The following is a 23,402-nucleotide window of genomic DNA, read 5'->3' as shown; positions in this document are numbered from 1 at the left end:
AGTTTTTGTACCCATGTCCTTTTAGTCTTACTGAATTATACTGCAAAAATACTGTCTGAATACTGATGCTGAATTTGGAGACTCAACTGACAGTTACAAGCCAGCCTCTGATAAAGCTGGAGTGAACATTTTCCCCAAATGTGCGATTCTAACACATGACCTCTCCTGCTGGCAGCACCTTTTTGGGAATTCGTGGTCACGCTTTATTGATGCATTTCCGACAGCCCAGGCTCCTCATCAGGAGCGCGTAGGTAAAATGGGTCAATATATTTTTTTAAACTTAGAGTGGTAAATGATAAAATGTTAATTATATTTCAAAATTGAATTCTATTTTCCAGCTGCTGGAAATAGTGAACAAAGTGGGTTTTGCTGATTTCTTCTCTTCCCAGTATTTCTACTGGTTGAGGGGAGTAGTATACTTGAGGCAATTCACTTGTAATTCAGACATTGATCATGTATTAGATCTGTTTCACTATTTCCGACCCATTGGAAATGAATTCTGGTGTTACTACTGTAAGTTATTATATGGAACGAATACCGTTGAAATAAAGTTGGTTATTTTCCAGTATACTGGATGAAGGAAAACTCCTGCAATGTGCTTAGCATTGAACTTAGTTGCTTCGTTTTTTTTTGAGGAAGTTGTTCTTGTTTTTTCTCCGCTAGATTATTTACTTGAAATCATGCTGATATATTTAGTTTTGCAATATGAACAAGGACAATCTTTAAGCTCTTAAGGTTTTAAAAAGATGCAACTTTTGTTGTGCTGCCATTGGTGGCTGTGCCTTCAGCAACCATTGCCCTAAGTTCTGGAATTCCTCCCGAAATGTCTCCACCTTTCGCTCCTCCAAGATCTCCTTGAAACTTGCCTCTTTGAGCAGACGTTCTCCTTAAGTTGCTGCTGTCAAACGTTGTTGGATAACTTTCCCGTGAGACATCTTGGGATGTTTGACTATTTTTCCAGAATAGCTAGAACTAAAGGTGATGTGGAGATGCCGGCGTTGGACTGGGGTGAGCACAGTAAGAAGTCTTACAACACCAGGTTAAAGTCCAACAGGTTTGTTTCAAACACTAGCTGTCGGAGCACTGCTCCTTCCTCAGGTGAATCAAGAAGTGTGTTCCAGAAACATATATATAAACACATTCAAAGATGCCAGACAATGCTTAGAAAGCGAGCATTTGCAGGTAATCAAATCTTTACAGATCCAGAGATGGGAGTAGCCCCAGGTTAAAGAGCTGTGAATTGTCTCCATTGTCTCAACACCACAAAAATATGGTGTTCAGCAAGGTTTGTAATCCAAATAATTATTTGTACCCTGAACTTTGGGTTTGATTTAGTATCATTTTGATTTTGCTTCCTATAGCTGGTTTTGAATTATGAATTATTCATGAAGAAAGAATGTGTATTGCATGACTACAAAATGGAAGGTTATCATGAAATAGAGCTATATTTTAAGTTTATCAGCCTTATAAATGGTCTTATATTTTGGAAATTTGCCATTGATATGTGTTCTGTCAACTGTATGAACTAGATTTCAGCATGTATTTCGATGACAAATGCCATCTTGAATAATTTTAAGGTATGGGTTAACTTAGCAGATGTAAATCTTAATGGGGCCCTCTTCATTCTTGTGAGAGACACTTCATTCATGACTAACAGGAGCTAGAATATTAGAAAATAGAGCGCATTTTGGTCCTTTCAGGTGCTTTATATCAGAAAAACTTGCACAACAAATGGAGGAAAGTAATTTTTACCTGTTGGGTAGCAACAGAATGAATATCTCACCAGACTTTGAGCAATACCCAAATTAAATGAATGTTCACATGTAAGGATTTTATTTAATGTCCAATAGTACTATAAATATTTGAGGGACACGTGTAATTCTGATATAAGGAAAGAACAGGATTGTCAGGTTAATAAGCCACAATGTTGTACATTTTATGATGTATAATTTTTCACATTTTTATAAAATAATTAATATTTTGGGTTCGGGTGCTGCAATGTTGGAAGGTAAATTAAAATGTCCACTAAACAGATTAATATATTTTATTGAATGAATAAACGCTAACAGAATAAGAAAATCATTGACAATGATATCTAAAAACATTAAAATGTCTTCCTCTTCACAAATCCAGGCAAGAAGGAAAAGCAATGAATGGAACCCCCTTGATCCTATTAAATATTGAGAAAACAAATTTTTTTAAAATTCCCAATTTATTTTACAGGTGTTGTCATTTAATGGTGTCTATTCAGGAAGAACAGTTATTTTGATGGGTGACTTCCATCAACCAGATACAAATTGGGAAAACTAAAGCGGAATTAGAGTTCAAGCTGTTAAATTTTGGTGCATGACTGTTTCAGGACCCAGTACATTAAAGAAATCACATGGGGTACTGTCGATCTAAACGTCGTTATGTAAGTGAACCAGGCAACAGGCAGACAATGGAAGTCATAGTAAGCAGGCAGCCAGCAGAGAAATTGCGCAAATCAGAGATACCAGAGGCACGTTGGAAACAGAACCAGAGAAGATTAACAAAACCTTCAAGGCCTTCTACCAAGAGCTGTACACCTCAGAGCCCCCAACGGGGAAGGCTGGGATGAACCGGTTTCTTGACGGACTGAACATACCAGTTGTGGGAGAGGGCAGAAAACGGGATCTGGAAGCACCACTAGCACTGGGAGAGATCATGGAGAGCATTAGCTCCATGCAGGCGGGGAAGGCGCCGGGACCGGACGGATTCCCGGCGGACTTCTACAAAAAATTTGCGACAGCGCTGGCCCCACACATGCGGGAGATGTTCACAGACTCGCTAGCTAGGGGCACGTTGCCACCCACGTTAGCACAGGCCTCAATCTCGCTGATACCTAAGAAAGACAAAGACCCAACGGAATGTGGGTCATACAGACCCATATCTCTGCTGAATGCAGACGCCAAAATACTGGCCAAAATCCTAGCCAAAAGGCTAGAAGACTGTGTACCTGAGGTGGTCACAGAGGACCAGACGGGCTTTGTCAAAGGTAGACAGCTGGCCGCGAACATCAGGCGCCTGCTGAACGTGATAATGACCCCCTCCGGGGAGAGAACACAAGAGGTGATCGTCTCCCTGGACGCAGAAAAGGCCTTCGACAGAGTCGAATGGATATACCTCATAGAGGTACTGGAGCGGTTTGGGCTTGGAACAGGGTTCACAGCTTGGGTAAAGCTCCTGTACAACGCTCCCATGGCGAGTGTACAGACCAACAATACCAACTCCCAATACTTCCAGCTGCACAGGGGCACCAGACAAGGATGCCCACTGTCCCCGCTGCTGTTCGCACTAGCAATCGAACCGCTAGCAATCGCGCTCAGGGCAGCAAAAAATTGGAGGGGGATCCGAAGGGGAGGTAGAGAGCACAGAGTCTCACTCTATGCGGATGATCTGCTCCTCTATATCTCGGACCCACAAAGCAGCATGGACGGAATCATCGCGCTCCTGAAAGAGTTTGGAGCCTTCTCGGGCTACAAACTCAACATGAGCAAAAGTGAGATCTTCCCATTACACCCGCAAGGGGGGGGGGGGCAGCACTAAAGGGGCTGCCGTTCAAACAAGCCCGACATAAATTCCGCTACCTGGGGATCCAAATAGCCCATGACTGGAAAGGGATCCACAAATGGAACCTCACCAGCCTGACGGAGGAAGTTAAAAAGGACCTGCAAAGATGGAACACACTCCCGCTCTCCCTCGCGGGGAGAGTTCAGACGATCAAAATGAACGTACTGCCCAGGTTCCTCTTCCTGTTTAGATCCATTCCGATCTACATCCCCAAGGCCTTTTTCAAAGCGCTGGACAAACTCATCATGGCGTTCGTATGGGGGGGTAAAAATGCTAGGATCCCAAAGAAGGTCTTACAAAAAACAAAAACCAGGGGAGGGTTAGCCCTCCCGAATCTACAATTCTACCACTGGGCAGCAACAGCCGAGCGAGTAAGGGGATGGATCCAGGAGCCAGAAGCTGAGTGGGTGCGTGCGGAGGAGGCCTCCTGCATGGGAACCTCCCTCCGGGCCCTCGCCACGGCAGCACTCCCATCCCCACCCAAAAAACACTCCAGCAGCCCAGTGGTGACAGCCACCCTCCAATCCTGGAACCAACTGCGGCAGCAACTTGGCCTGACCAAAATGTCGAACAGGGCTCCCATCTGCAACAACCATAGGTTCAAACCAGCACTGACCGACGCCACCTTCAAAAGGTGGAGGCAGGACGGGGGGACACTGACAGTCAGGGACCTATACACGGACGACAGGATCGCAACACTGGACGAACTGACAGAGAAATTTCAGCTAGCTGGGGGGAACGAGCTACGGTACCTGCAGCTCAAAAACTTCCTACGAAAGGAGACAAGGACGTACCCACAACCGCCACGACAGACACTACTGGAAGACCTACTGGACGCAAGTATCCTAGAGAAAGGGAACTGTAGTGACATGTATGACCGACTGGTAGATAGGGACGACACCGTACTGGACGCAACAAGGAGGAAATGGGAGGACGACCTGGGGATGGAGATCGGGTGGGGACTCTGGAGCGAAGCACTGCATAGGGTCAACTCCACCTCCACGTGCGCAAGGCTCAGCCTGACGCAACTAAAAGTGGTACACAGAGCCCACTTAACAAGAACCCGTATGAGTAGGTTCTTCCCGGAGGTGGAAGACAGATGTGAACGGTGCCAAAGAGGCCCGGCCAACCACGCCCACATGTTCTGGTCCTGCCCCAGACTCGTGGAGTACTGGACAGCCTTCTTCGAGGTAATGTCCAAAGTGGTGGGAGTGAGGGTGGAGCCATGCCCGATAGTGGCGGTCTTCGGGGTTTCAGAACAGCCAGATCTATTCCTGGGGAGGAGGGCGGATGCCCTTGCCTTTGCCTCCCTGATCGCCCGCCGTAGAATCCTGTTTGGCTGGCGGTCAGCAGCACCGCCCAGAGCTGCGGACTGGCTGTCCGACCTCTCGGAATCTCTCCAAATGGAGAAAATCAAATTTGCCATCCGAGGGTCGGACGACGGCTTCCACAGAACGTGGGAGCCATTCATGCAACTGTTCCGGGACCTATTTGTGGCCAATGTACAAGAGGAAGAATAGTCGGGGGAAGGTAGCGGGAGGGGGGGGGGGCTACAGGTTCGTTACGGGGGTTCGATGGCTAGCTAAGGCCCAAAACCAAGCTAAATAAACATGTTGAGGGGGGGGGGGGGGGGGGGGGCGCAGTTACTACTACGAAGATGCTTACCTGTAAATATGTATGTTAATTTTTGCGTGTTTGTTTTTGTTTGTTTTTTTTTTCTCTCTCCTAACAATTTGTAATTTGTTCAATATAAAATACGAAAACTGAATAAAAACATTTATAAAAAAAAAAAAAATGGAAGTCATAGTATCCTTGGGAAACCAATCATCATGCTCAGCATGATCTTGAATATTTTTTTAAATGAAGGGACAGGTGACAGGTATTTAATCCTGGGTAAGTTAGGCAATTTTATGGGGATATTCTATAAAATTAGTGGAACAGATTTATAGGCATAATTTGAACATGCAGGCAGTAACATACCTGGAATTAGCAAATGTGACCTAAATAGATTAACAAATGGGAAGTGAAATAAGGGAAAATATTTATGTAAAAACTCTGCAAGGAGAAAAGCAGACAAATTCACAAAGGTATTTTGGTAAAGGGTGGTCAGAGGATTTCAGTCCTAAAAAGAAAGCATAGACACAAAACGTACAGTCAGAACTTCTTTCAGTTCTTTAGTAAATTCAAAGAGATGAGATCAATAAAGATACAAATACTGTAGAAACAGAGAATGAACATCTGAGTTAATATTCTGAATGATTACTTCTTACGAGGGAAGACATGTGACAGGCCTTCCCCAAGCACAGCTGATAATAACAGAATTAATGGCTTGTAACATTTGAATTTCCCTGTGTTGGATTGGGGTGGGTACTCCAACAATGTGCTGGGGAATCCCTCCGAATTCCACCTCCAGACCCAACCCACAAGGTCCAGCCTGGCCCCCCTCAAGATCGAACCACCCCCCCCCCCATCCCCTCCACAACACTTCCCCACTCACTCCTCAAATCCTTTCCGCCTGCCTTCTCCCTGGCATGTCAATTTTAGTGGAAACTTTAACTTACTTGTTTTGCGACAGCTAGTGCCATTTTTTTTTTAAAAAGGTGGCATATCCTTCACTTTGAAGGAGCTGGAGTGCAATGCTGGCCCTTGAGGGCACGTTGCACTGCCTCAATTTCTCCTGGCCTGAGTCAGCAGATCGGGCAAAACATGCACGAAAGAAAATCCACCAAGACAATTGGGCAAGGAATGGCAATCCGCCACTCATTGCCATTTTGAGAATTTTATGGCTCATTGTTCTGATATAAATTAGTAATTTCTTCCATCATAGGGTGGTGAATCTCGACCTCAGAGGACTGTGGAGGCTCAATTACTGGGCAGAGATCGATACAATTTCTAGATACCAATGACGTCAAGGGATACATTGCTGGAAGATGACATTGAGGTAGATCAGCCATCAGGGGCAGAATGGCCTACTCTTGCTCCCATGTTGCTTAGGGAGAGATGTGTCAGACAGTCTAAAAGAATTCAAAGGACAAGAAGATGCTAAGAATACAAAGTCACACTGGAAGGCATATAAGTGAGGCACTGAAGATCAGTATGAGGCAATCAGTGGACTCTGGGCATTTATCAGCAGATCCAAAACAGACTAGTTTAGCATTCATAACTGAAAAAAAATCAAAACAGACATGTTTTAGTCTTGCTTAAATATATTAAAAAATATCAGAATTAATTATCAGGAGCATGTATCCGGATTATCTGTGCAGTGATACCCGAATACACATAATTTTAATATAATATAATATAATAATATTATAATATAATACGAATAATATTCCTTCACCTGAGGAAGGAGCAGTGCTCCGAAAGCTAGTGTTTGAAACAAACCTGTTGGACTTTAACCTGGTGTTGTAAGACTTCTTACTGTGCAAACCCCAGTCCAACGCCGGCATCTCCACATCATGGCTACTATCGACACCGTAAATTGCTGGCTCAAAGTGGAGAGGATCTCCAGGATGATCGCGCATATAGCTGCACACAGAGACACAGCCGAGAATCGAACCTGGGACCCTGGCACTGTTAAGCCACAGTGCTAACCACTGTGCTACCGTGCAGCCTACAGTTATCAAAAACATTTTTCTTCAAAACTGCTCTGGGTATTAACCTGGATTTTGCGGACAAATCTTGAACCCACAACTCGAGTGTAAAACCAAATCAATTTTATTTGACAACAAAAAAGTTAACCCTTGGTTAACCCAAACAAAATACTAGAGATACCCAAGATTTGTTTATACTCACCGAAAAGATGGCTTTGTTTGAACGGTGGGCCCTATTCTCTTACCTTTCATCACATAGGTGTATCTCGTTGGCAGCTTCCTTCCTTCCCTTCTACTCTGGTCAGTCGTACGGATGGTCAAGGTCACTTCCCACGTGGTGTCTTTGCTCCTGATGTGTCTTGGGCGTCTACCCTTATCCCTCTCCCTTGGCGCCTTTCCAGAAGCATCTCTGGCTTTCTACCCATGAGGCCTCAGGAAGGCATCCCAACACCCAATGAATTAGTAGATGACCGTTTTTCAGGACACTGAAGGCCGATCCCAGGTGCCCATCTGTGGTGGTGAGGTGGGAACGCTGGGTGCCCGAGAGTCTGGCTCGGTCTGGGTTACCCAAAACAAATCGCTGCACATCAATAGGATCAATGATCTCTTGATTGGTGATTGACGGGGCAGGCCCAGACATGTTCTGGCAGTCTGTTTGTGGGTTGTGTATTTGAATTTGGCCAAGTCCGAATTGCCATCCTGCCTGATGTTTGACTGCAGTTTGATTTAAAGTGCCCAGTTCTTTAATTTAAAATATCCAATTTAATTGGTCCTAAAACTAGGCCAGGTTTGGTCACCACAGGTTTAATTTTATCCATTGTTTAGTCCAGAAGAATAACAATTTACTGTTGCCACATGAGCCACCCTGTCACTGGATTTCTGAAATTTAATTAAAATTCATGTTGCTTTCTAAACCCCTCCTTAATGGCCCCTCCGCCTAATAAGATGGCAGAAAGCTGAGAAACATGGGAGTAAATATACGTATTACACATACCATGGTCACAAGTTAAATTTACTTTTATTGCTTTGATCATAAAACATTTACCCAGTGGAGTAGGATATTTTGATAAACCCTGTGAATTGGATTATTTCCCTCACCTTTCACCTCTCAACCGTAAATATTTAAGTCTTTAAATTCCAGTGCTGACTTTTGGGGCAAGTTACAAATGACAGCTTGCCTCAGATTCTCCAGTAATTTGTTGCGATTTGCAGCTTATGGTGTATCTCTTCCTCGCCACAAATTGCTGGAGGTTTTTTCCTCCTATTACTGTAAGCTTGCTCTTACTTTCTCAGCAAATTCTAGACCTTTGTAGTTTCCCTTAAATACCATTAAACACCTTGACTAGTATGTGGAAATTAAGAATGTTGACTAGAAGAGGCTGAGTTGCTTCTGCTTGCCAGTTTGTGACTGATTTAAAACATACTTATTTGTATTGACATGTTTTAATTTATAAAACAGAAAAATAAATAAATTTACCAACCATAAAAAACAGAAAAATAGAACAGCCCCTCAAAACCTAAATTCCACCCCCACCCGAACAACTAATGGTGACCAATTCCTTGAAATAAACAATAAAAGGCTACTATCTTGGCTAGAACTCCTCAACTGCTCCCCTCATAGTGCACTTAACCTTCTTGAGGTACAAAAGCTCCATCAGATCCCCCAGCCACACCAAAGCATGGGCGGAGATGGAGACCTCCACCCCAGCAGTGCTCGCTTCAGGGCAATCAGCGAGACTGACACCCCAAATATGGCCACTAAAGTACAGGGCTCCAGCTCGATATTCAGAATCATCAACATGGTGCTAAAGAAGCCACAAGCTTAAGACAGAACCAGAACATGTGCGCATGGTTAGCCAGATCTGAACAGTGTTCGCAGCTGTCCTCCACCCCTAAAAAGAAACGACTCATTCTGGACTTGGTACACCCTAAAAACGACCTTAATTTGGGTCAGACCAAGCCTCGTGGACGAGGACGTGGAGGTCACCCTGTGAAGGGCCTCACCTTCATCATCCAATATGGGCCCCAGCTCCCCCTCCTTAACCCCCTCCACTGACACCAAGTCTTCTGACAAAATCTGTCCATAAATACCGGCAGTGTCCCCTTCCTCGACTCAGCAAGTGAAAGAACCCTCTCAATTAAGGATGTTGGTGTTGCCACGGGGAATGTCAGGAAAATCCGAGTTGCAAACTTGAAGATATCTGAATGATTCTGAACCTGAGAGCCCAAACGTTTTGCCAATTCCTCCAGACTGGCAAACTGCCCCTCCAGGAACAAATTGCCCATTGTCCAGCCCCTTCCCTCCCACCTCACCAAACTCACCGATTTGAACAGATGGTTAGCATAGATGGGAGCCAGCTTTGATACTGACACCAGTTTAAAAAGTTGTTGAAATTGTCTCCATGGATTTGACAAATACTTTGTCGGTGAAAACGGGAGTGAGGCCTTCACCAATGGCCTCGATTCTATTTCCATCCACTTATCCCTGGATCACTACACCAAACTCAACACCTTCTCTACATTAGCTGCCCAACAATATAACATGAGGTTCGGCGACGGCCCCCCAACTGTCTATTCCTGCCTAAGGTTCCTTGAGGTCTTGACCCTCCATATAACGGATGATATCAACTTCTCGACCCCCTAAAGAAAAAAGAAAAACATTTAGGACTGGAGCAGGGGGAAATGTTTAGATACATGCAGGTTTGAGATTTTGCCAGGAAGGAGATACAGAGCTTCCCTGTGGAGCCGGCCCCCACGTTGCTGGAGAACGTGCTGACGACAGGGGGACTGGAGAAGGGGGTAGTGTGGGCGGTTTTTGGGGCTATTTTGGAAGAGGAGAAGGCACCACTGGAAGGGATAAAAGCAAAGTGGGAGGGAGAGTTGGGAGAAGGTATGGAGGAGGGGTTCTGGTGTGATGTGCTGAGGAGAGTGAACACCTCGTGCACAAGGTTGGGGCTGATACAGCTGAAGGTGATATAATAGAGCACACCTCACAAGGGCTTGGATGAGCCTGCTCTTTGAGGGAGTAGAAGATGTGTGTGAAGGTTGCGGGGGCTGGGCCCTGCATATCACATTCTTATGTTTTGATCCTGAGCAAAGTCGTGAGCAAAGTTGGAGGATTACTAGAAGGAGGTTTTTAAGAGTAATTTCTAAAGTGGCGTACGTGAAACTGGACCTGGGCCCACAGGAGGCCATATTCGGGGTGTCGGACCAGCCAGGGTTGGAAATGGGTATGGAGGCAGATGTTGTAGCCTTCGCCTCGTTGATCGCCAAAAGGCTGATCCTGTTGCGATGGAGAACAGCCTGTCCACCCTGTGCCCTGGCGTGGCAGGGGGACCTGTTGGAATTCTTGAATATTGAGAAGGTTAAGTTTGAACTGAGGGGAAGGATGGAGGAGTTCTACATTTGATGCGCGTTATCCATTATGCACTTTCAAGAATTGGATAACATTGAACATTAGTGGGTTGGTTGGGGCGACTGTAAGTGTTAATGGTGGCTATGGGTGACTCCTGATTCCTTTTTGTTATTTGTTTATGTTAACATGCGGGCAGTGTTTGGGGGTTGGTGAGAGGATGGGATTGTTGTTGTTGATAGGGGATTGACATTATATTTGTAACTGCTTATTGTTTTTTGTTGGTGGGTGTAAATTTGGGAGAAAATGTGAAAAGGGAGAATAAAAATATTTTTTTTAAATCTCTGAACACAAGAGAATCAAGTAGCCTCAAGGCCATTAAAATTCTTTGTTAATCCAAAAACAAATTTAGGAAGAAAAACTGGCAGACACTGATTCCTGATTGACTAGATCCTGCCCTCCAAGTTTATCTGCCTCAATCCGTCCCGCTAGAAAACAGACCCTGTTGTTAATTAAAAGTGCCATTCTCCTGCCCTGCTATCAAAACCCAAGCAGAACGCCCCGTTCACCCAGGCCTCCCGGAGCCGAATCTGATCCCTCACCCACAGGTGGGTCTCCTGCAAAAGCACCACACTGGCTCATTAAAACCCATGCCAACAGTCACAGCCCCTCGCCCCACCTCACTCCCGCTCACTAGCTAAGACCTAACTGCTTGTGAGGTAGCCTCCGCCACGGTCCACACCACAGGAGCAAAGAAGAAGAGAAGCTCCCACTTGCTGCAAAGGAGTAACCAAAACCAATGCTCTTGCAATTCTCAACGTCCCACCATGTATTATCCACATTGCTGTCTTAGCCATTATCACCAACTACAATACCCCCCCCCCCCCCCTTCCCCAAACAACATAAATACTGGACACTCTCCGCCCCCTCCAATACAGAACAAGAAACCTCAAATAACCAAAAATACGTACAAAATACTGAAACATCCTCAAGCAAACCCTTTCCATTCACACCCATTAAAGTCCCATTCAAACCCTTTAAAACACTTTATATTTAAGTCCCAGTCCTTGATCCTTGACGAAAGCCTCTGCCTCCTCCGATGTATCAAAAAATATTCTTTCGAGATATACGTAACTCTCAGCCTCGCCGAGTACCTCTTCGTAGTGGAAGCCCTCCCCTGATTGTTCACAGCCAGCTTTGATGGTTTGCATAGTCTCAATGACACTGATTTCAGTCATGGGTTAAGACCGTCCTTGGTGTCAGTATATTCTCCTTTTCACATTTTCAAGTCATGGGAACCTGTTGGCTGTCTGCAATCAGCTCTGGGAATGGGAGAATAAAAAAAGAGCAAAATGAAGTAAAAATTCTTTAAAAATCTGTGATTCTCTGCAAATGAGAAAAATTTGTGGTGCTTACCGCGATTCCTTTAATATGATCTAATTGGGGCAGCATGGGGGGTTGGCGTTGCCAAACTTGCTTCATTATTATTGGGTGGACAAGGTGCGGCGGTGGTGGGAAGGAGAAGGGGTAGAGTGGGTTAGAATGGAGGAGGAGTCTTGTAAGAGGTTTAATTTGAGGGTTATGGTGATGGCAGCATTGCCAATGGCTCCGAGTAGGTATTCAAGGAGCCCAATGCAGTCCACGGTGAAGATATGGAATCAGCTGAGGAGGCATTTTAGGGTGGAAGTGATGTCGGTGCTAACACCGCTGTGCGAGAATCATGGGTTTGAGCCCGGGGGGGGGGGGGGGGGGGGATGGATAGTGTATACAGGAGGTGGAGAGAAGTGGGGCTGGTGAAGGTGAGGGATTTGTATTTGGAGGAAGGGTTCGCCAGTCTGGAGGAGCTAAGGGAGAGGTTGGAGATGCCGACGGGTAGTGATTTCAGGTATCTACAGGTTAGGGACTTTGCAGGAAAGGTCTGGAAGGGGTTCCCTAGATTGCCGGGATACACCCTGCTGGAGTGACTGCTGCTTCTGGATGTGGAAGGGGAGGGAAGAATTGGGGATATATATAAGTGGCTTGGGGAGCAGGGAGGCGAGCGGGTGGTGAAGATCAAAGAGAAACAGGAAGCGGAGTTGGGAATGGAGATCAATTGGGGAGTATGGAGTGAGGCACTGCGAAGGGTAAACGGCACCTCATCTTGTGCAAGGGTGAGCCTGCTACAGTTTAAGGTGGTGCACAGGGTGCATATGACTCTGGTGAGAATGAGTGGGTTCTTTCGGGGGGTAGCAGATGAGTGTGAGGGGTGTGGGCGGGGGCCAGCGAATCATGCGCATATGTTTTGGGGTTGTGAAAAATTGGGAAAATTCTGGGCGGGAGTGTTCGCAGTCTTCGCCAGGATAGTGGAGGAGGGAGTGGACCCAGACCGGTGGTGATATTTGGGGTTTCAGAGAAGGTGGAGCTCATGGAGAGGAGGAAGGCCGATGTCTTGGCCTTCGCCTCTCTAATTGCATGGCGACGAATTTTGCTGGGGTGGCGGTCGGCATCGCCACCGGGGGTAGCAGCATGGTTGGGTGACCTGTATGACTTCCTGTGGTTCGAGAAGATAAAGTATGAGTTAAGGGGCTCAGCAGGGGAGTTTGAGAAAAGGTGGGAGATGTTTGTGACCGTGTTTGAGGAGCTGTTCGTCGCAGGGCGGTGTGGGGGGGTGATGGTGGGGGAGGGGGGGGGGGGGGGGGGGGGGTGATGGTGGGGGGGTGAAAAAGGAGAAAAATCTGTACAAACTGTATAGTTGATTGTTGGGAAAAATGTCTCCCAGGGTGTTAATTTGCTGTCACTTACTTTGATACAAGTTTGAATAAAATGCGTTTATAAAAAAAAAACAAAATATGATCTAATTGTGCTTTTTAAATAGGTTATGCTCTGTATTCTACTTAAAGTTGTTTGATTTGGGGTTGAAATTTAACTTGGGAAGGGTGTTGGACGTTGTTTATAAATTCCCCAGAAGGGTGAGAAGCTTTCCTTTTTAAAAATAATCCATGAAGTGCTGTAATGGTGGTTGGTTCAGAATGACATGTCATCAAATTTAATGTCTCTGAGCATGGTGAAAATCTCGGACAACCTGAAATAACATTAAATTACATTTATTTTTATGTTCTATGCAAGTATGAATGTAAAATAATAATATCGCTTACGCTGGGCTGTATCTCTCCTTTCAAAGTGAGCTTTTAAGCCTTCAGAAAAATGGATCGCATTGATCCAGTCGTAATCACGGGTGTTTATAAGCAGCAATTAAATGCTGCGGAGATTTTCTCCTGTTACTCCAAGAGGGATTCCCTTGGTTCAGTCTACTATTATTAGTGATTGTGATTTTTGTTTTTAAACAAAGTAAAGAATTTTGCAATACACCTACTGACTGACAGAAGATAATGAGACGGCCTAATCGAGACCTAGAAATGTGAAATATTTAAATTTTTTTCTTAAATTTTGCTCTCAAAAAGGGTGTACCTCAAAGTAAAAACAGTATTGGTTATTTCTCAGATAATTTGAAATTAGGGTTCTACATGAAGTCAAGTCCATATGCATTGACTAATTCCTTTTGAGAATTAATACGTACATTAAAATATTTTGTTTTGATTTATTATTGTCACATGTATTAGTATACAGTGAAAAGTATTGTTTCTCGCATGCTGTACAAACAATGCATACCATACATAGGGAAGGAAGGAGACATAGCAGAAAAGGCTCCCCCCCCCCCCCCCACTTCTCTTTTTTTTGTACAGAACAAGTAAACCAAAACTAGGTGGAGGGGGCACTTTGGTGGTGCCCCAGATGTCACTTGCATCTCGGTCATTAAAATTTTTTTTTTACAGCGTTCCCTCTTCCTGTTCTTTCTTTCTCTCTTTCGCCTTGTTGTGGTCGTTTCCTGTGCTTCCCCCCCCCCCCCCCCCCCCCCCCCCCCCCACCCCCCCCTCCAGTTTGTGTTCCCTCTTTCCTCCCTTCTGGCTTCCCTCTGTTGTTCTCCTTCCTTCATTTCCTCCTCTCCCACCCCCTTCTCTGCTACTCCCCTTTCTTTCCTACTGGGTTTGGCCACACCCTCTTGCTCTCCCCCCTCCTTTCCCTGTCTTCCATCATGTCCTGGCTACTTTCCCCTGACTCTTAGCTACTTGTTTATTTGTTTGTTGGCCACAAACAAACCATTTGGAGAAATTCCGATAGGGCGGACAGCCAGTCTGCAGCTTCAGGTGCTGCTGCTGACCGCCAGCTGAGCAGAATTCTACAGCAGGCGATCAGGGAGGCAAAAGCAAGGGAATCCACCCTCCTCCCCATTAAGCAATCTGACTGATCTGGTACCCCGAACGCCGCCACTTTCTGGCATGGCTCCACCCTCGTTCCCACCACTTTGGATATTGTCTCGAAGAAGGCTGTCCAGTACCCAGCAAGTCTGGGGCAAGACCAGAACATGTGGGCGTGATTGGCCGTGCCTCCTTGACACGGTTCACATCTGTCCTCCACCTCCGGGAAGAACCTACTCATTCGGGTTCTTGTTAATTGGGCTCTGTGTACCACTTTTAGTTGCGTTAGGTTGAATCTTACCACGTGGACGTGGAGTTGAACCTATGTAGCGCTTCGCTCCAGAGTCCCTACCCGATTTTGAACCCCAAGTCTTCCTCCCATTTCCTCCTTGTCGCATACAGTACAGTGTCGTCCCTCTCTATCAGTCGTTCTGACATGTCGCTACGGTTCCCTCTGCCGAGAATGTCACCGTCTAGTAGTTATTCTAGTATCGTCCGTCACGGTCGCGGGTATGTCCTTGAGGTTTTAAGCTGCAGGTATTTAGGTTTGTTGCCCTTAGCTAGCTGGAATCTCTCCGACAGTTCATCCAATGTTGTGACCCTGCCATCAGTGTATAGGTCCCTGACTGTCAGTGTCCCTCTGTTCTGTCTCCACCTTTTAAAGGTGACTTCAGTGAGTGCTGCTGTGAACCTGTGATTATTGCAGATTGGTGGTTTGTCGGACATTTCAGTGAGGCCGAATTGCCGTAGTTGGTTCCAGGTCTGGAGGGGGGCTACCACCACTGGGCTGCTTGTGTGTTTTTTGGGTAGGGATGCGAATGCTGCCACGGCGAGGGCCCGGAACGAGGTCCCCATGCGGGAGGCCTCCTCCACACGCACCCACTCAGCTTCTGGCTCCTTTATCCATCCCATCGCTCTTTCTGCTGTCGCTGCCCAGTGGATTTGGGAGGGCTAGATCACCCCCCTGGATTTTGTTTTCTTTCAGATCTTCCATGGGATTCTAGCATTCTCCACCCCCCCCCCCCAAAATACAAACGCCATAATTAATTTGTCCAATGAATTGAAAAAGGCCTTGGAAATAGATCAGAATGGATCTAAGTAGGAAGAGGTACCTGCACAGCATGTTCATTTTGATCGTCTGCACTCTCCCTGCCAGGGAGAGTGGGAGTGTGTTCCTGCGTTCCATATCTGCAGGTAAATTTTGACTTCCTCTGTCAGACTGGTCAGGTTCTATTTGTGAACCCCCATCCAGTCATGAGCGATTTGGATCCTCCCTAGGTAGCAGAATTTGTGTTGGGCTTGTTTAAACGGCAGTCCCCCCAGCGCTGCCCCTCCCCCTTGCGGGTCCACGGGGAAGATCTCGCTTTTGCTCATGTTGAGTTTGTAGCCCGAGAAGGCACTGAAATCTTTCAGGAGCGTGATGAATCCTTCCATGCTGCTTTGTGGGTCAGAGATGTAGAGGAGCAGGTCATGCGCGTCGAGTAAGTCTCTGTGTTCTCTGCCTCTTCTTTGGATCCCCCTCCCGTTTGTTGCATTTTTGAGAGCGATTGCTAGCGGTTCGATCGCTAGGGAGAACAGCAGTGGGGACAGCGGGTATCACTGCCTGGTGCCTTTGTGCAGCTGGACGTACTGGGAGAAGGTGGTGTTTGTCCATATGCTCGCCAGGGGAGCGTTGTACGGAAACCTCACCCAGGAGGTGAACCCTTTTCCAAGCCCCGAACTGCTCCAGTGGTTATGTGGTACTTCCACTCAACTCTGTTGAATGCCTTTTCTGCATTTCCCCCCCCCCCCCCTCGGCTGGGGCTGTTAAAAAGTGTTCTTTGCCTTGTTATGTGACCCAAAGCTTTGCTGGGTACAGCATCCCAAAACGTATGCCGTTCTTGTACAGTGCTGCTTTCGCCCTGTTAAATTTTGCCCGGCGCTTGGCCAAGTCAGCTCCAGTGTCCTGGTATATTCTTATTTTGTGTCCATCCCAGCTGCAGTTCTGGGACTGCCTGGCCAGCGCAGGATTCTTTCCCGGTCCTGGTACCGGTGCAGTTTGGCTATAACTGCCCTCGGTTGTTCCCCGGCTTTGGGTTTCAGACGCAGCGACCGGTGAGCCCTGTCTATTTCTGGTGGGTTGGGGAAGTCTCCCTTCCCCCAGGTTGCCCAGCATCGTGAGGACCCTGTCGTCAATTCCCTTTGGTACGCCCGGTTTTGCCTCCTTGAGCGGTTCTCCTGGTCCTCGACTTTACCTCTCTGGCTGCCCTTCGTTGCGACCAACCTCCCCACTTCTTTCTCCAGTGCCACGATCCGATCACTTTGGTCAATTGCAGCTTTCTCCATGTCCTTGATGTTAGCCTCTTGGGCTGCCAGTCTCTTTTCCGCTCTGCTCAGGGCCAGCTGTATTTGTGCCAGAGTTTCGGCCACTGTGTCCTTCACTGTGGCCTGATGGTCCTCTTTTATCTCCAGTTGGTGTTCCCTCAGTGCCCGGATCCGAGAAGCACGCCTTCCAGCTCTGCTCCCCCCGTTGCGGGAGGGGTTCGTTCGTGGCTGCCTTGCCCTCCTCGCTCCGGCGAAACTTGCACTCTGCCGCCTCGAGCGCTGGTCGGCTCGTCCGATTGCTGCCATTCCTGGTCCCTTCCACTCCTTGTCTCTGTTCCGCCCGAGACTGGCTTTTTCTAGGCATTGTTTTGCTCTCTTTCTTCCCCTGTCTTACGAAGGTTTGGGGAAGGAATTGCCGAGTTTTCATTACAAAGTGGCTATTTTTCAGATCCACGGGAGGAGAGCCACCTGATGTGTGACTGCTAAGTACATCGTCGTCACCGGAAGTCCTCAAAGCTGGTTTATAATGTTCCTTTAATGTTTGGGACGTTTCATTATTTTAAAGACACTGTAGAAGTATACGCAAAATACCGTAGTATCTGTGGGGAAAGAAACACAGTTAACATTTTGCGTCCAAGGTGACTCTTTTTGGAACTCGAGTGAGTTCAACATATGATAGGTTTTATATAGTTGAAAGTAATCACATTACTGCCTCTCTCCATTTCTAAAGAAGAATCGTATTGCACGTGAAACGTTAACTCTGTTTCTCTCTCCGCAGGACCGGCCAGGCCTGCTAAGGTTTTCCTGCATTTTAAGTTTTTATTTTATATAAATACAAGATGTTTTTAGTTCAAATTTTAGTTCCAACTTGAATTTTTCGGTGCTTTATTATTTCAGGTTTATTCGATAAATGTCTATCTACAACTGTCAAGTAGTTATTTCAGTCTTTTTTTTGTGGAGAGCACAGTAGCACAGTGGTTAGCACTGTTGCTTCAGAGCGCTAGGGACCCGGGTCGATTCCCGGCTTGTCTGTGTGAAGTCTGCACGTTCTCCCCGTCTCTGCGTGGGTTTCCTCCGGGTGCTTCGGTTTCCTCCCACAAGTCCCAGAAGATGTGCTTGTTAGGTGAATTGGACATTCTGAATTCTCCCTCTGTGTACCCGAACAAGCGCCGGAATGTGGTGACTAGGGGCTTTTCACAGTAAACCCATTGCAGTGTTAATGTAAACGTGTGAACTAATAAATGATTATTATTATTATTAATTATTTCACATTGTAGAAACACAACCGCCATAATCCTTGTGGTTAGCACAGAAGAATTGAATTGATTCAAATCGAGGCAACTTTAGAACGTCGTTAGGTAGTAGAACAGGTAGCCTGTGTGCATTGTTTAATTCTGACCATGTTTTTGTTTCCTCTCAGCATGCAGAGGTTTCGGTTTTTGAAGTGACTATTCGATTTGTTGGTGGGCTCCTCTCTGCTTTCTACCTTTCGGGCGAAGAGGTGAGTACCAATAAGCATTCTTAAGTTTTAAAATGTTTGCATTCCTCATTGCTCATCTCCAACTACAAACAAGTATTTGTAAAGCAGCTGGTGTTAATCCAGTTATTTGAACAAGATCTCAGTTGCTCTCCATTACAGCTCGCCCTGTAGAATATGACCCAAATATACAAGAAACATTCTGCTAAAACTTCCTCTTTCTGTCAAATTTGCATTGCATCATAATATAGTTGAATGCTTCAGTGGGAACCTGTACCTAAAAAGTCTACTTCTGCTCCAAATTTCTATGTTCCTATGTTGCTCAGCCGTTTGCTGATGGGGTGTGTGGCTAACCTGAACTTTGTGACTTTGATTAGTATGTAGGACCTATGCTGGAGAATTGCCATCATTGGGGTCTACCTGTGGTATTCCCCCACAACCACCTTTAGCCCCCCTTCCTCTAGCACCTCTGATAACTGTGCCTCGGCTAAAGTCAAAGCCTTTGAAGAGAGGTCATGGAGGCTGGTGAGAAAGAGGGAGAACAATTAAAAGGAAATTGTGATTAACCTCCAGCTCCGTTAGACCAGCATTCTTGTAGTTAAAGGAAGGCTCTCACATCTCTGTATTAATACTTTAAATTTTTTATGTTGCTAATTTGCGTGAGGCATTTGGACATTTAGTGCTGAAGTGTTTAATTGTTTTTTGATATTTTTGGAATATTAATGGTGCTTTTACGAATTAACTAAATTAATTGTTCTTTTTCTGCTTTTTGCTAAACGGCTTTTTGCAAAATCAATTGCACACAATTACTTCATTTGCCTAGATTCCCTTGCTGCACAAAGCTTGCCAGTTGTACATATCTCCAACTTGCACAGTTGTAACAGGCCCTTAAGATCAGAAAATAAAAGTGACAGGTCTCAAAATTAAAGTATCACAATAAGTAAAACATTTGAAACTTGGTGTTATTTTTTGCAGTTGGAGCTGCCATTCCAGTAATGTATTTCCCTGAAGGGCCATGACTATAAATTTGGATATTAGAAATATTTTGATTAAAATACAAACTACAGTTTTCTAATCCTTTTGGAGATCAGTTATCTGAAGAATACAGTTTGTGCCCTTTGAATTTTGTTCTCGGTTATGTGCTCTGAAATTGGCAACGAATTGGCAATGAAGTATTAAAAAAAAATCAGATACTGTGTATTGATGCCCACATGCAGCAAAACAAATCTGAGGCATTTGGAAGACATTTGGTAAAAGCATTGAGGATTGTTGTTTTGTTCTCTTTACATAACCTGTATGTGTGGTACTGGAGGTTCTTTGCTAAATGCAGCTGGAAATGCTTTTCTAAATGTCTGTTTTGGTTGAATTTCTTTCTCCCACAACATTACGCACATTTTCTCCAATGAAGCCGTAAAATGGCTGGTGGTAACTTCCTTGAGTGTTCTATATATTTGTGTGTGTATATATATCCACCTACAAGGGGCTTTATTTCCAACGAGCACCCCTCCTGATCGCATGTTTGAAAGCAGGGACTTGACATGTGACAAGAGTTACAAGTGTGCATCCTGCTATTCTGAGGCAGCACCAAAGTGACATGAACAAACTGCAGTATCTTTAGTAATTGCCTTTAATTACCAGCATGGTATGTTTTCCATTTAATGTGTTCAGAAGAATATGTATGCAAGCTATTTTAAATCCAATAATCCATTCCTCAGAATGTGTTTGGTCAAACGTGACTATTTGTGCAATGTTAAAATGAACATTGAAGTCAAGGCCCTCTAACATTTGTTTAATATTACTTGCTGGTGCAAAAGGGTATAATCTTTGAAAATGAAAATGCTTGCTATTAATTTATAATGTGAAAGAAATCATGGAAAATGATGGGATTTTTTAGCTAACCCTGTTGAACCTGGTCATTGTAATTGAAGTCAGCTCATTCCTTAAGTGCTTGCTCTTAATAAATATGAAGTAGAAAAGAACGACGGTCGCCAGGGTCTTAATTTGATGACTTTGCATTATGAGCTGACCTCTCTTGACTTCTCATTTTAAATGCATTAGGTTTCTTCATGGCATCTATCTTCATGAAGATTTTACGATTGTCAATGCGATATTTTAATATCTAATGAGACATGTATTGTCAGAGATAATAGAATGTGGATGCCATACATGAGTTTGATTATTTGGTACCTCTCACTTAGAAGGATGCTTTTTGATATCATTCCAATTCACCCTCCAGTTCCAGAGTAGCTCCAGATGGTACTGGTGATGTAGCTGTACTGGCCTAATGCTTCTTGATGCAACTTAGATTATAAAAGTAAAATGCAGTGAATATTTTGAAATGCATTGGGAGATTTAATATGTTTTGATTTGTAAGTTTGACACAAAATAGTGAAATGTATACAATGAGGGCCAATGGCATCATGTAGTTCTAATGGATTTCTGGAATTATAGTGAATTAATATAATACAACAAACGTATTGTCCAAAGACTCAGTTTGGAGGACAAATGGTTATAATGAGAAATTGATTTTGAATGTTACCATTAATCTAATTCTAAGTTTTTACAATTTCTATAAAAGAGCTTATTAAGGGATTCCTTTCTGTTGGAGCTTCTTATAGACACTCTAAAGCCTGAAAGGCAAAATGGAAATTGCATAAGCATTGATCATTTTAGAAGGCTGCTATTAATTAAACCCTTAGGTGATTACTGCGGTGAAATTCTTATTGTTAACTTCTTACTGTTTCATTTCCTTTTCCCTGGATGTCTTTGCACTTATCATTGCTTCATCTACTCTCCAATAGATTATTATTCCCTGATGCCTTGCTAGCATTGCTGCTGTATTTATTCACTACAGAGTGCGACATAGACTGGTTAGATCACTTTGTACTTTAAAGAACATCCTCAGGAAGTTAATTCTGCACAGGCAAACAATGTAATAATATCTCACTGGGAGAAAATGGTGCGATCGGTTGGAGAGAAAAGGAGTGGAAGTCAATTTTTGGAGGAATCTCAATGGGTCCTAGAGCTTTAAGAAGGGGAGAAAAAATAGACAAGACTGCAAGTAGGGAGGATGCATTAGAAATGCATTTGTGAAAACTATGGTTTGAGAACGCTGTTGTGGGATGAGTTCAAGCCCCCATAAAGCTATGGGCCTGGACATCCCTTTCTTCCAGTCATCCTCCCCCCGCCCCCCCCCCCCCCCCCTCTAAATTTTAAAAGTAGTGTGTTTGAAAAGTAAACCCAGTAACAATGAGTCTCTTACTTCCTCCCTATCATCCCAACAATGGCTGTGATAAATGTTGGCCATGCATTGGAATAATATTTTATCCCAAATAATTCTGGTTTCAAATGATGTAGCACAACTGTAGTTATTGTCTACAGCCAATGCCCATTCCGCCCCCCCCCCCCCCCCCCAACACATACACAGACATACACATGTGTATGTGCGCACAAACGTGCGCACACACAGGTGCACATTCACACACATTTAAACATTACTTGACATTTCATTGTTTTTGCATACCACTTTTCATTGAATTTTCTCTCACCACCATCGCCTCCCCCCACCCTCCCTCCATTGGCCTTGTGCTAATCTTGCTTGCTCCATGCACAACACATCCACTTCAATTTTGCTCTTTTATGCAGATTTCCACAATTGATCACAACAATTCTCCATGTCTCATCATCTTTGTGAGTGAATGGGCAAAGGACTCTGATGCTGTAATGTATGATTCATTAAAGGTCAACATCGTTATCTCAATGGAAGACCCCTTATTTTGAAACTTACCCCCCAAGTTATAGATTCCCCCACATGCGGAAACATCTTTCGGAATCTATCCTGTGAAGTTCCTCAAACTGTTATGTTTCAATAGAATCACCTCTCATTTTGTAAACTCCATTGAGCATCAGCTCAACCTGCTTAACCGTTAATCAAAAACAATCTCTTCGCCCCAAAAATCAACCTAGTGAACTTTCTTTGAACCACCTGCAATACAGGTATATCCCTCAAGTTAGATTTTTTTTTAAAGTTTTTTTTATTCAACAAATTTTCAACAGTTTTGCAATTCACAATAATCCCACAACAACCCCCCCGCAACAGTCAATGGTAACCAACGCCCTAAAATGCATGATGAACAAACCCCAACAATTGTAGAACCCATCGCTAACCCCCTCCCTGTGCAAATTTCACCTTTTCCAGAGTCAAAAACTCCAGCCCCCGCCCCCTGACACACCGAAGCAAAGGGTGGAGAAGCTGACCTCCACCCCATCAAGACCCACCTACGAACAGTGAGCGTGGTGAAGGCCTGCACCCGCCTGCAGCTCTGGCCAGTCTGATACCCCGAATATGGCTTCTAGGGGACCAGCCTCCACACCCCCATATAAAACCCCACAGATGGTGCTGAACACCATCCTCACAAAACCTTTCCAGCTTCGGGCAGGACCAAAACATATGTACATGGCAGGGCCCCTCCCATATCGCTCACAGACATCTCCCACCCCTTCTAACAGCTTGCTCATTCTAGACTTTGTCAGGTGTGCCTTCCACACTACTCTCAGCTGTATCAGCCCCAGCCTCGAGCACATAGTTGAGGCATTTACCCTCCGCAGCACCTCACACCACAGACCTTCCTCCAGTACCACTCCCAACTCCTCTTCCCACTTCATCATAACCCCCACCATGGACACCCTGTCCTCACCAAACCCCTCCCCTTTCTTCAACCCCCCACTGACAGAACCGCCCCAGCAGTGAGGAGGCGGGCTCTATCGGGAAGGTTGGGAAGACCTTCCTTGCAAAGTCCCGCACCTGTATACACCTGAAACTTTCGCCTCACGCCAACCCAAACTTCTTG

General features: G+C 45.1%; 1 protein-coding gene across 1 annotated transcript in view; it reads left to right on the top strand.

The window, feature by feature from the left end:
* Positions 1 to 23,402, top strand: part of man1a1 (mannosidase, alpha, class 1A, member 1) — a 557,208-nt gene that overhangs the window by 283,543 nt on the left and 250,263 nt on the right. The window contains exon 4 of the mRNA XM_038799696.1: positions 18,496 to 18,576. Coding sequence (XP_038655624.1) covers positions 18,496 to 18,576 — 81 coding nt within the window. The remainder of the gene's footprint in view (positions 1 to 18,495; positions 18,577 to 23,402) is intronic.

This window comes from Scyliorhinus canicula, chromosome 6 (assembly GCF_902713615.1).
Source record: "Scyliorhinus canicula chromosome 6, sScyCan1.1, whole genome shotgun sequence".
NCBI classification, from domain to species: Eukaryota; Metazoa; Chordata; class Chondrichthyes; order Carcharhiniformes; family Scyliorhinidae; genus Scyliorhinus; species Scyliorhinus canicula.
The sequence above is the reverse complement of the archived record's forward strand: the minus strand, read 5'-3'. Positions and strand labels throughout refer to the sequence as shown.